Below are 12,924 nucleotides of genomic sequence, written 5' to 3' on the forward strand. Positions count from 1 at the left end.
TTATATTTGCTTGGAACCCGAGAGATTGCAGAATTTCTTCATCATTGCTGGAAATTCGGCCCTAGGTTTCAGCCTGTGATGTTCGAGTTTTATTTAGTCTCTGTCTCTGTTGGTGTGGGCTCAGATGGGACGTCGGGAGGAGAGAGAAGGGCCGGCTCGGCCCAAAACGAGCAATTACTCCACGTTGGGCCCGGTGGTACGCGGCCTTCCCCAGACGGAAAGAAACCCAATCGAGCACAACAGGCAGCCACCGCCCACCGCGCCGGCCGCCGCCGCCTTGCGAGCAAAAGGGGGGCACACCAGCCATCTCTGCGCCCCCATTCGTCCGCCGCACCGCACGTCTGGAGTCGACTGCTCCGGGGCGTGGCGTCTCTGCTCCAACAAAGGTAGAGGAGGGAGCGGCTGCTGGCAGTCGAGCGGCCGGGGATGTTCTGATTCAGGTAATGCAGCGTTGTCCCTTTTGTGTGTATCCTAGCATACTTGATTTCTCAACCTATTTGGATGCGTACCGATTCGGTGTGTGTGTGTCTGTGTATGCGTACCGAAACTGAGTTCGATAATTGAGATTTAACTGTACACTTGAGCATCTTTGCAGCACGTCTAGTCGATCACTGTGAAAATTAATTTTCTCTGTCTGATGATAAGAGTATTAGCTAATTTTGTTATATGTGGAGTTTTCTTGTTGACTAGAGAGCTATTCGGGCACTCGATGGATTGCCTCGTTGGCATTATAATGACAACGGCAGTGGAGTATTTCATGTTTTCCCAACATTTCCAAGTAAGAAACAGATGAGCTGAGAAGCTCAATAGTATAAGCTTCTATCACCTTCCTGGCTGGGGAGGTTTGCTAGAGAAACTTCTGTATTCTGTTCATTTGTTTCTTCTAATGTATCCTGGCAGCTGTCCTGCCGCCAGTTAGAGAAAGAACCTTTCATGCTTGTTCCAACGCCAAAGTTTAAAGCTATACTTCTGCATTGGTGCAAATATTTTTGTCTTATACAGAATTCTCTTTAGGTTTGGAACTTCAGTGACCAAGCTTTCATTAGTAAGCAGTGCAATATCTTGCCTTTTTCATACGTGTATCTGCCTTTAGTTTAAAACTAGTTTGGTTGTCAACTTTTCATTATTATTAGCTTGGCTTGCTCAGAACTCAAATTTGTATTTGTTCTGCTAATGACCGGATGTGAAGGATTGATGCGTGCGTGAAAGATCCTACAAGGCTAAAATTGATTTCAAGCGCTAGCTTTCTTAATTCTCGTATGTTGAACTATGCTCCTCCATGCCAAGGAGTCACTTAAGAAGATGTATCCTGTTGCAAAGAACTACTTTGGAGGACTGCTGCCCTCACATTCATTTTCAGGTTATGTTCCACCTTTTGCTTTTCAAATCCTCTATCTTGCAATCAAGAGCAGCTCTAAGCCTCTAACACACCCTTTTTTTGCATTTTTAAACAGTTTCTGATCTTGTCAATCCTCCGAGATCCTCAAACATAGGTTCTAGATATGCTATTCCGTTCAAGGCTCGTTCTTTTACGCAATGTTCGCTTGAAAGATGTTCAGCTGACCAAGAGATTGTGATTGCTATGGGAAGTAATGTGGGTGATAGAGTCAGTACATTTGACAGGGCATTGCAACTGATGAAAAGCTCGGGCTTGACCATCACTAGGCATGCCAATCTCTATGAGACTGCCCCTGCTTATGTGACCGATCAGTCACGGTTTCTTAATTCTGCCATTCGGGGCACAACTAGGCTCCGTCCGCATGAGCTTCTTAAAAAGCTAAAGGAAATTGAAAAGGATATAGGCCGCACTAGTGGAATAAGGTACGGCCCAAGGCCTATTGATCTGGACATACTTCTATATGGTAACTCCAAGATCAATAGTGAAACTCTAATTGTGCCACATGAGCGCATCCATGAGAGGCCATTTGTTTTAGCACCTCTTGTAGACCTTCTAGGTGCTTCTGGTGAAGATGGTATCGAAACAAGTTGGCACTCTCTTTCGAAATGCAGTGGTGGTTTCTTTGAATTATGGAATAAACTTGGGGGTGAATCTATCATTGGCACAGAAACTATTAAAAGGGTATTACCTGTTGGGAATCGTTTGGTGGATTGGTGTGAGAGAACCCTCGTCATGGGGGTCCTTAATCTAACACCAGATAGCTTTAGTGATGGAGGTAAGTTTCAACAAGTGGAAGCTGCCATTTCTCAGGCTAAGTTATTAATCTCAGAAGGTGCTGATATCATTGATATTGGTGCTCAATCTACCAGGCCCTTTGCAAAGAGATTATCACCAAATGAAGAACTTGAGAGATTGGTTCCTGTTCTGGATGAGATTACGAAAATTCCCGAGATGGAGGGAAAGTTGCTCTCAATGGATACATTCTATGCAGAAGTTGCTAGTGAAGCTGTGAAAAGAGGAGCTCACATGATCAATGATGTATCCGGTGGACTGCTTGACCCCAAAATTCTTAAAGTTGCTGCTGAACTCAGAGTTCCGTATGTTGCAATGCATATGAGGGGAGATCCATCAACTATGCAAAGTGAACAAAATTTACATTATGATGATGTATGCAAGGAAGTTGCTTCTGAGCTATATGCACAGGTGAGAGAAGCAGAGTTATCTGGGATTCCATTGTGGAGGATCGTTCTAGATCCAGGCATTGGGTTCTCCAAGAAATCCAAACATAACCTTGAAGTAATTATGGGATTGGAATCCATTAGGAGGGAGATGGGTAAAATGAGTATAGGTGCTTCACATGTGCCAATATTACTGGGACCCTCGAGGAAAGGATTTTTGGGTGAAATATGCAACCGTGCCAATCCAGTTGAGAGAGATGCTGCCACTGTTGCAGCTGTGACAGCTGGGATTTTGAACGGTGCTAACATAATAAGGGTCCATAATGCTGGATATGGCGCAGATGCTGCAAAGGTTTGTGATGCATTGCATAAGGGAAGAAGATTGGAAGACTGAACCACCTGATCAAATAGATACCAAACTCTGATTTTATACAATAACATGGTGATGCAGGACAATTACTCTGTTGCTCAATGGGATTCTCATATTACATAATTTGTGGAGTGTCTTTCTTGTAATAAACCAGGGATGACGTTTTTTTTTGTCATCTCCTTTCTAAACTCTTCAATGAAGCATGGGTTCAACTCAAATCACTTGGAAAGAGTAGTCAAGGAATAAGGTTGCAAAATCTGTTAGTAATTATAGATTCATACCCCTTCTGGTTCTATTTAGATGATTTTATATAACATTTTCTTTCCAATTTAATAACATCAGAAGGATTTACATTTCAGAATTTCAAATTGTCGACAAGTTTGATTCACATAAAGTTTTAGCCAAGTGGACATGGGATGCTAGCCACAACGATTTGCACACTTTGATTCTACCTACGTTTCCCCCAGTAATTTATACTCTACGTTTGTTTTGTAAATCATGAAACTGTCCTGCTGTTTTTTTTTATTTTACATTCAGATTCAGCACTTCCTCTGTCTTCTTTGAAACAACCTTAGCCTTGACACGGAGTGGAGGTGCAAATCGCCACACAATTACATAACTGTGATTTGCTGTCGATGAATCATGTGTGCCTGCTGATTTTTATGAACACCGGTCAACATGGTTTTGAATTTAAACTGTTGAAATACTTGAACAGTTGTAATAAAAGAACCATATTTGTGTACACTAAAGACAGGACAATACTTGAACTCCCCTGTTCTAGTATATTATGTAAGATTATAGTGACACATATCTGGCAATATTTTACAAAGCTGTATACATGCATCGGAGATCATCACCAATAGAAACCTGATATATATAGATGTTCAGAGTTTGATGCAGATTTTTCTCCATGCTTGCACTTACTTCATCTAACTTGTACTTTTCACTTATCTCAATTTTTATGCTATGGTGTTACGTCGGGGTTTGTTCCTTTTTATAGAAAGCCCTTTAGGCCTTAGGAAAAATACTCTCGACTATTGAAACTATGTGTTCCTGTCCATTCATGTTGCATGTGTATTCCCAATGGGTCCCAAGTCCTAAAATTTTGATAGTCCAGCCGTTCAGACTCTTCCCCAGGTTAGTGATATATGAAGTCATTTCTTCTGTTGCTTTTATCGAAATTTAATTATGAAAACTCAAGTTAATATTTTGTCCTAAAATGATGACAGTTGTCCATCTTTGAGAAGGAGCTCTTCGTTCTGCAACTTCAGACTGGTCCTAAGAATGTTGAAAGCGAAAGTAGTATTCAGATGCCTCAAGTCTCAACCAACGCCTAACAAAGACAACTCTGGAATATCATTTACATCAATAATTTTAGTAAGTTTGCTGTCCTTTAGAAGTTGGCCAAAAAAACTATCATTTCAGAAATCCATCATTTCTTTCTTAAAATCCTTTTTTGCAATAACTGCTGAAAATTTGCATGGCCTCACAGTTATTCGCTGGTATGTTTCCTTCTGAAAATTTGAACTGAGCATCTCTATCCTTCTGAATAAATACAGAACTTGAACCCATAAATTTTCTCATAAACTTCTATTTCATATCTTTAGGCAATACTAGCTGTGGCTTAGTGAAAAACTTGAAATAGCAAAATGCATAACCTCCATGTTTTAAGAGTTCTGACTGAACTACTTTCATGTGATCAGATATGCCTTGCAAGCTCCAATGTTAATTTTAGGAGTTAGTTTGTTTTTATAAGGGAAATCAGGGAATAAAGGATGCTATTTTTAGTTGAGCCCTTTCTATCTCTAAATATTTGAAATAAATGAAGTATGCAAAAGATAAAACTATACTACAAACAACATTAGAGTCTATGTTCAAATTTTTTGCATTTACAATTTTAGTTTTTTAAATGATTATACACCATAGAGCTGAGCGTCATAGAACCATATCTGCCTTGGCATGAGGTGTTATGTGGTGCCACTGTGCCAGACCTTCAGTCGACGTGCCAAGAAGAACACTGGGACATCAGCAGCTTGATCGGCCATGGTGTTCAGATATCATCTATAGTTTGTTGTTAGCCTCGATTTGTTAGGATTGCTTAGGCAGAATGGCTCACGTGTGGTTTTGTTACTAGCTCATGTATTTTTCTTTTTTGATAGAAACAGGAGGGGCAAGCCCCTACTGGTTAAAATATATTAAAGAAAGAGAAAGTTCACCAAACAGAAGTACAGCCTAGAGGGGAAGAAGAAACAAAAGGAAAAAAGGACAAGGGGAAACAAAACCGAACTAGGACAAGAACTACTAGCTCATGTATTGGGAGATGGCTTGGCATTTATATAAGCTAGGACGATGTACGCATCAGAATTTAGCAATGAATTGATCTTCTTCCTACCCTCTGTCTCTCTTCCTTCCACCATAGCTCCTGGATGTCGAGGTGAACAGCCTTGGCCAGTTATCGACCACGGCTATCACCTGCATAGTCTAGGGACCCACAACACGGAGTAGATATGCTAGCCCCAATTGGTCTCCTGTTTTCTCAATTTTATAATTTTCCATGGTCAAGTCCCAGTTTTATCATCTGGCGTTGCATGAAAGTTGCAGGACATGGAAACAGGCAGAAGATACAGTGCCAGTATTTGCCTCATCAAGTGATGTGCACTTTGGCCTCTTATAATGGTCTCTGTCATTCCAGCTACTACCTCCTCAGGTCAGTACTTCCCCTGCATGATTGCTCACCTCTTATTTTCCTTATGTCTTGTTAATAGTGCTAGAGATATTGCTCCATGGTGAAAAGAAATTAACTAACTTATTGTGTCATCATTTTATCAGGACAGTGTTCCACTAGCTTGATGAATATATAAACATCCTGCTTATGCTCCCAAGAAAAACGGAAATGAAATAGACATCAAGATTACTTCATTTCTCATATCATGCATGCTGAAGTGCATGAGAATATAAGTCAGATGTGAAAATTTTAAGATATAACATGCATGCTACTTGATAGACAGGAAAAAGCTAGACTTGGCCAGGGAACAGGGGAGCACCTGTGCCATTTCCTTTTAGTACACAGGACCACAACTTTATTAGATTCTCTGAGGTGGAGAAGGGAGGAGGGTTAGTAAAAATAGTGCTGATTGCCAATAAAATCATCTCCCACTACACGTTAAGCATCTTATTAACCCCCCTTCGATTACCTTACTCCCCCTCTTCCATCCATCACACAACCCCCGCATTTAAATCTTACAACTAAACACTAGCCCTTTTGCATAGGCCAAAGCATACATCACTTGTCTCTGCACTATGCAACCTTCTATGGCATGAAGGTTCTGCAGAAACAAACTCCTTTCTTAGATCACCTCTATGGATCTCAAACTATGCTGCATGCATTTGGGTTCTCATCGCTGAACATTGAAGTGATCTGGCTGCCATCTCCTTTGCCCCTGCCCGGGTAGTAGTTATTGCTGTAGTAGGACCTTCCTTCTTGATCAGAAGAGCCTCCATAGCTGTACTCGGCTATGTAAGGGCTCGTACTGTGGTGGCTGTAGCTGTGCGTTACATGGTAAGGTGCAGCATCATATCTGACCCCATGCATGTCCATGGGGTGGTTCGCCCAGTGCTCCCTGTACAGGTGGTGGTCATTGCCATATGGGTAGTCACGCATCTTGTTTATCATGATGGCGTCCATGGTCGGGGTTTCTGCCGGTGGCACCTCCTTGGTCTCCGGTGTGGGCTCAGCCGGAGCTGCCTCTGCCGGAGGGGCGTCGGCTGGTGGGTCTGCAGGTGGTGGAGCTTCCCCTTCGGAATGTGGAGGCTGAGCCTCGGCTGCTGGATCCATGTGTGAGAAGATAGTTGGGACCCTCTTGGTCTTCCTGATGGCCTTGACGATCCTCTCAGGGTCAGCCATCCCGACCACCGTGATCTTGTGATTTGCTTGATCTATGTATACTTCGCTAACACCTGAACAGAGCAATTCCATAACTTCTAAGATGTCATGCGCATTATCTAGATGCTCGTACAACATAATGCTCATCAGTAGAACTGGATGCCTGAATGAGGGGAAAGTCAAAGAAATTATGTAGTGTTTCAGATTAGAATTGTTTACCATCAATAGCACGCAGGGTCTTCCTGACCTTGTGCTCGCAGCCATTGCAGTCCATTCTTACATGGAGCTCCGTTATTCGTGGTGTCTGCAGGTTTAGACAAATACATTAGCATGGTCACCATGAAAGAAAATATTGAAACTACATATGCATGTGGAGACCCCCAAGTACACACTTATAACTATTGAAGTTACGCACACGGTTACACCATTAGGAATACAAAACATTCCTCAATTCACTGGCATGCGAAGAAAAAATGCAATGAGAATTCTAGTTATGGAGGAGCCTGTCCACAAACCTCTGATTCTGTAGTCATTGTTGAAGTTTGAACTGGAGAGTAGGGTTGGAGCTTGAAGCTGCAGAGATTCCTAATTGAGAACTCTTGACACCTTAGAAGAAGGTAGGTAGGAGTCACTGACCTTGCAATGAGTTGCATTTATATGGCATTGCTTCTGGGGCTGGGACGGAATATTTGGTGGTCGATTTGTGTGGGTCACCCAAAGAATCATTGGAAAGGGAAAAGGGGGGGGCCCTTAGATGGCTCCATCTTGGCATAAACTCCTCTTCTTTTCCATGAGTGTAGTTACCTGCAAGTCAGTTCTACTAGTTGCTTACAAGTGGCTCCAATCAGGGACATTCTTCCCAGGGTTTCAATAAACTCCCTGGAAGGCTGGAACAGCTGATGCAACTGGTTAATTATAGTTGGGTGACTCAGCAGTTTCATAATGTGCTGTTTATGACTGCATGGAAAAGCATTCAATCCATCAACCATTGCTGCACCTAAGGCTGCAACAAGGCCAGAATCAACCTTCTTTCAGTTGATTTACTGCAGAGACCTCAGTGTGCCATTAATTCTGCACTTTCAAATTGCGAATGATACTATAAATAATTTTTTTACTGTATAGAGTAAAAAGCTATGAAGTTTGATTTGAATACTCCAAACTCATTGATTAATTACTCATAGTAACTAGAGCTAAATAAAGCGGTTAATATCTCAAAACCTTATTCGGGTTAATATTTCAGTTAGCACCAGCATTAGGAACACCATTCCTCGTCCTGACAAATGTTCAGGTTTTATGGATACCAAGTTTTGAGATAAAACTTCTTCTGTGGATTATTTAGTAATTTTTTTCTCATGCACATCAGTTCCAAAACCTACATAGTCCATTCAATTGTGTCGATATAGAAGGTTTGCCCTTTTCTCTATGCATATCTCTTTATTAGTGCATTGTATTTTCTTTTCCTCTTGTGCAAAGTACTGATAATGTTCCTTGCTTCAAGTTTGCAATTTGGAATAGCACTACAGCAGTGATCTTACTAGCATTAGTTTCCTCTGTGGAATCGAGTTCAAAGCAGTCAGCCTCAACAAATGCTTCCTATGTGATTGGCTTATATTCTCTCTTGGCACCCTCTCGATGTGGTTGGACTATAAAGATAAGTTCATCTCCATATTCGAGCTGGGTTCGTTATGAAATTTTGGCATTCACTGATTGGAGTGTGGATGGGAATATCCCTAACCGACCACTGAGAAGATAAAAGGATGGAAAGATGATAGATGGAGGCTCCTTTGGTCAAAAGAGGAGCCTTTTGAGAGGTGGAGGATATCCACTCATGTAGAATCCCCATAGGTAAAGGAAAGTATTTATCTTTGTGTGACCGTGATTAATTCTCATGCATATTCTTATCTACTATTTACACAATATAAAATTTTGTAGTTTTCTGGGGCTCTAATTCTTGCAGATATTCTCTGGGCGTTGGATGTTGACACGCTTGTTAGATATAATCGAGATCAATGAATCTTGCTTTGTCCAGAGAAGAATGATTCAGGCAGTAACACTGAGAAGGCAAATAAGTGGCAGATTATAATTGCCGCAATCTCCAAAAGATAAATGGGACCATTAGTTTTGATTATAGTATACTCATAAAACAAAATTATAATCTTATGGAAGTACAGTGAAAATCTGCTCATATATGAACAACATTATTGGTGAAATTAAGATATTTTGTTGCGAAAAGATTCTAAATTCCACATATTTAGACATTATTTTTAATGCAATGATGCATCAGGGTATAGAAAGGAAAATTCTGTCTGATTAGGTTCACTAGATTTGATGTCCTAAGTTTAGTTTTCTATCTTTCGTCACAGTAGTCACGTCAGAGTAAGCATGTTGTCTCCCTTTTCATCCTCCTCAACTAAAGGTACAAAGACCAAATGCCACCAGATATTTGTCTTTGCTAAAATACAACATGCTAAGAATTCGGTAAGAGTTTGCTTGAACCTTTACCGATATAAATTGTGGAAATCAATTAGTTCCACTCATAGAGCCCAAATAATCCAAATACTTCGACTAACAGCGCCCAAATGATTCGCTGCTGGAATGCAGAACTTTTGTGACAATAGAATTTCATTTAGAATCCAATTACAGTTATGAGTACATAATTTCAATTTTAGATTCCTAATTTGCAAATATTTTATTTGATAACCATATGTCCATAACAGTAGTAATCAGTGTCATACATGTAGTTCCCCATTTAGAAGCGTACTGTTTTCTTGTATAATTCTGATTTAAACGGACTGTAAACAAGTTTCATGGGCTTATATATCCACCAGGTACTTGGAGTGCCATTCCATTTCCATACATTTATTTAAAAGTTGTTCAGAGAAAATATTTGTTGCCACAAGTTTGTGTTATGTGGAGATAAACTGCTAATCTTGAGTCCCAAGAATATGTGGTTTTGCCATGTGCCCATGTCATGACAATGCTACAGCGAAAGAGCTAAAAGGACCTTTTTGTCATGTAGTTATCATAGAGATCTATCTGGACAATCATTTTTTTTTCTGGTTTATGCGCAGATAGTACTGTTTCTTACAAACTCATTATTCATACAATCTGAACAGGCATTAAGTAGCTAGAGTATTAGGCTTAGAGCTTCGTTATTTTTGTCCACATCGGGTTTATTAAAAGAGTGCTAGCTCCCCATCGCCGGAGAGCGTTTCACGGTCCTTTTATCTCATCCGCATGGTGCCACGTGCCCACGGGAGTGCTTTGAGCGCTGTGAGCGGAGAGAGTACGAGGGTGCAGCAACTTGCCTCTGCAGTGTATCGTGTGCTCTCCACAAGCGAGTCCTTGCGGCAGCTGAGGTGTCTCAATTTGTGTGCAATGCATGTACTCAAACTAGGAAAATTTGTATTTCGCAAACTAATTATCCAAATCAAAATCTGACTACACCATAGTGATCCTTACGTTAAGATCTTCGAAATTAGATCACACTCGCCTACGTTTGAAAAATATTTTTTAAAATATTATTTTATTCTAAACATTTTTCTAGAATATTTTTTTATTCTTAGAACATTTAATTTTATTTTTGGAGTACTTTGTTTTATCTTCAAACAATCTCCCTATGATGAACATTGTTACATCTATTTAGCCATTTTATAACCTAAGCACCAGTGAAACTCTCTTTTGTATACCGCATAACTGCAAACTGTGTTATCTCCATCTTCCTTTAATATCTTAGTACTCCACACTTATTTGGATAAGTATTCTGAGTTACCTGCTAAAATGTTTGGTAGCTATTAATGATGATTGTCAAATGTAATATATGGTTTTGCAGCACCTAAGAGCTGCAGATGCCATTCAGTTAACAATATTAATGCTATTAAAATATTTGGATGGGATATTATCATGAATTTACCATTCTCAACATTTATTTTAATATTCCTTCAATTACACCATACTCATATTGGCATGGACACTACGTGCAACTTATGATCGGGTGCGCGAAGCGCGCGTTATGTTCTAGAGTTTCTTGTACGAGTAGGCCGCCGGCAAAGATGCATGCATGGTGTCCGAGAAGAGAATGCTGGTGGCATGCACTGCTGTCTGCAGATCAGTCCGGACTGTGGTTTTGGATTGAGCTCTTGACCATCCTTGGAGAACCACTTTTGTAAGTGCCTTCTTCTCAAGTTGGGAAGAATCTTTCAGTTTTTTTGTTGAAGCGCACCTTTTCTTATCGGTTTCGTGCGTAGCCGACTCTGAGCGTTGATGAAAAGGTAGGACGTACGTATGCCTATCTGTAGTTTCATCCTTCGAGGAAAAATTCCCCAACTCCCGAAAGGTCAGGCTCTTTCTTTATTATTTACATATTTGTATTACATGGCTCTAGCTAAAGGTGATCGCTCTCTTAGCGTAGAGTGTACAAGAAAAATATACAGAGATCGCTTGTATTTAATTTGGAGTTACCATCTCCTGATATGAATTGCAACAATGGCCACGTGGTTAGTGCATGTATAACATATGTGCTTAGGTACGGTGCAGGTTCCATAAATATATATGCATTGCTTCCCGTTCACAAATACAAGATATCGCTATAGACTATAGACTCGAATACACTATCTTGGCCAGTAATATTTATTAAAAAAATTAAAAATAAATGATTCCATATGCATTGCAATAGCTGGTTTTACGATGAAAGGGGTACAGTTTGCCTTAATTTTCAGACTCACAAGTCATAACTCTAATTATTCATCTTTTTTTTCAAACGAATTTGAACGATGGCAATGCAGCCTAGATCGATCGTATCTTGTGTGCCGAGCGTAAACGCGTGCACACAAAAATATAGATGCGTACGTGTATGGACTGTTGGAATATTTGGGCCCTAAAGGCCTACCATGTAAATTCAAATATTTCCAATAAAATCTCAAAGGCCCGTTAGTGCAAAAGTGTATGATAACAAGTTAGTCCCATTTTGCTAGTGGAGGTGGAGAAAATCCAATTTAAACAGTTGGATGCTCTCCATGCTCTTGCAAGTGTGGGTGAAAGGAAGAAGAAAGAACACACGTGCGCGCTTGGTTGCCTCGCCTCGCCGGGCACGCAGTCCTTGCCACTTCGAATCTGCGTCTCAACTGCTTACTGCGCCGCCGTGTACGCCGCTTCGTCTCGTTCCTCGGCGTGCACCGGCGATCGGGAGAGCAGATCTCCGGAACCTCGTCCTCAGCGATCCTGCATCGGGAGAGGGCGAATAAGGTTTTTGATAGCGCTCTGTGCGACTGCTCGAACGCTTCCACATCGCCGTCCTCCACGTCCTCATCGCCACGGCTCGTCTTCCTCCTCGTCAGTGGGGCACGACTCGGCGTCGTCAAGCACGCGGAGGTGCTGATCGTCGCCGTCGTCTTCTTTACCCGGTTATTCCGGTCAGCCTAGAAACATACATTTTTCTATCCTAACTATGTCTTTCATACCTAGTATGATCTGGTTAGGGTTGATCTTGCTGCTGCAATCTTTTATCTTAAATCACTTGATTACATGTTTATATATGTTCATTTTCTGTACGCAATTTTCATCATGGTCATGATTTATCTTCGGATTAATTTAAAACTAAAACTCTTATTTATTCCATCAATCCAAAAACCTTATTATAGGAATTTCAATTTTATGGCTGGATTTGTTGATGCTCTGAGCCCCGAGAAGTTCTCTGGCGAGCACTTTAAGAGATGGCAAACGAGAGTAATTCTGTGGCTCTCTGCCATGAACGTGCTGTGGGTGTCCAAGGGCAAACCTGAGGGGCCTCTTACCCCTGAGCAGGAGAAGACCTTTACCGAGGCCAACACACTTTTTGTGGGCGCTGTGATCGGTACACTTGTAGATCATCTACAGGATGTGTACCTCCATCACACAGACGCTAAAAAGTTGTGGGATGCTCTGGAGGCCGACTATGGCGGCACAGATGCTGGCGCTAAGTTGTACATCATAGAGCAGTACCATGACTACAAGATGACCGATTGGAAATCTGTAGTCGAGCAGGCTCATGAGATACAGTGCATGGCCAACAAGCTTGAGCACCTCAAGATCAACCTACCCGATAAGTTTGTGGCTG

At 41.2% G+C, this 12,924-nt stretch overlaps 2 protein-coding genes across 3 annotated transcripts; one reads left to right on the forward strand and one right to left on the reverse strand.

Moving 5' to 3' along the window:
- Positions 1–204: 204 nt before the first annotated feature.
- LOC112895187 (folate synthesis bifunctional protein, mitochondrial-like) lies at positions 205–3,182 on the forward strand. 2 transcript variants are annotated; one of them, XM_025963108.1, is made up of 4 exons: positions 205–440; positions 1,015–1,045; positions 1,190–1,360; positions 1,455–3,182. In XM_025963108.1, exons 3-4 carry the CDS (start codon positions 1,270–1,272, stop codon positions 2,969–2,971), a joined length of 1,608 nt encoding a protein of 535 aa, XP_025818893.1. In that variant the 5' UTR covers positions 205–440; positions 1,015–1,045; positions 1,190–1,269; the 3' UTR covers positions 2,972–3,182. The 2 variants fall into 2 exon arrangements, with proteins under 2 accessions (XP_025818893.1, XP_025818892.1); XM_025963107.1 differs by lacking the exon at positions 1,015–1,045.
- A 2,937-nt stretch (positions 3,183–6,119) lies between these two features.
- Positions 6,120–7,607, reverse strand: LOC112895188 (heavy metal-associated isoprenylated plant protein 28-like). Its single transcript, XM_025963109.1, has 3 exons — positions 7,346–7,607; positions 7,050–7,134; positions 6,120–6,904 (listed from the first exon to the last, which is right to left on the reverse strand). The coding sequence occupies exons 1-3, from the start codon at positions 7,481–7,483 to the stop codon at positions 6,315–6,317; spliced, it is 813 nt and encodes a 270-aa protein (XP_025818894.1). The 5' UTR covers positions 7,484–7,607; the 3' UTR covers positions 6,120–6,314.
- Positions 7,608–12,924: the final 5,317 nt, after the last annotated feature.

This window comes from Panicum hallii, chromosome 5, assembly GCF_002211085.1.
Source record: "Panicum hallii strain FIL2 chromosome 5, PHallii_v3.1, whole genome shotgun sequence".
NCBI classification, from domain to species: domain Eukaryota; kingdom Viridiplantae; phylum Streptophyta; class Magnoliopsida; order Poales; family Poaceae; genus Panicum; species Panicum hallii.

What these genes read in the sequence shown, in the direction of transcription:
- LOC112895188 (XM_025963109.1), bottom strand. Translation starts at nt 7,483, where the DNA reads ATGCAACTCATTGCAAGGTCAGTGACTCCTACCTACCTTCTTCTAAGG. An exon ending in CAATGACTACAGAATCAGAG is followed by an intron (nt 7,135 to 7,345) that starts GTTTGTGGACAG and finishes CTAAACCTGCAG; the next exon opens with ACACCACGAATAACGGAGCT. An exon ending in GACCCTGCGTGCTATTGATG is followed by an intron (nt 6,905 to 7,049) that starts GTAAACAATTCT and finishes TGCTCTGTTCAG; the next exon opens with GTGTTAGCGAAGTATACATA.
- LOC112895187 (XM_025963108.1), top strand. Translation starts at nt 1,270, where the DNA reads ATGCTCCTCCATGCCAAGGAGTCACTTAAGAAGATGTATCCTGTTGCA. An exon ending in GCCCTCACATTCATTTTCAG is followed by an intron (nt 1,361 to 1,454) that starts GTTATGTTCCAC and finishes ATTTTTAAACAG; the next exon opens with TTTCTGATCTTGTCAATCCT.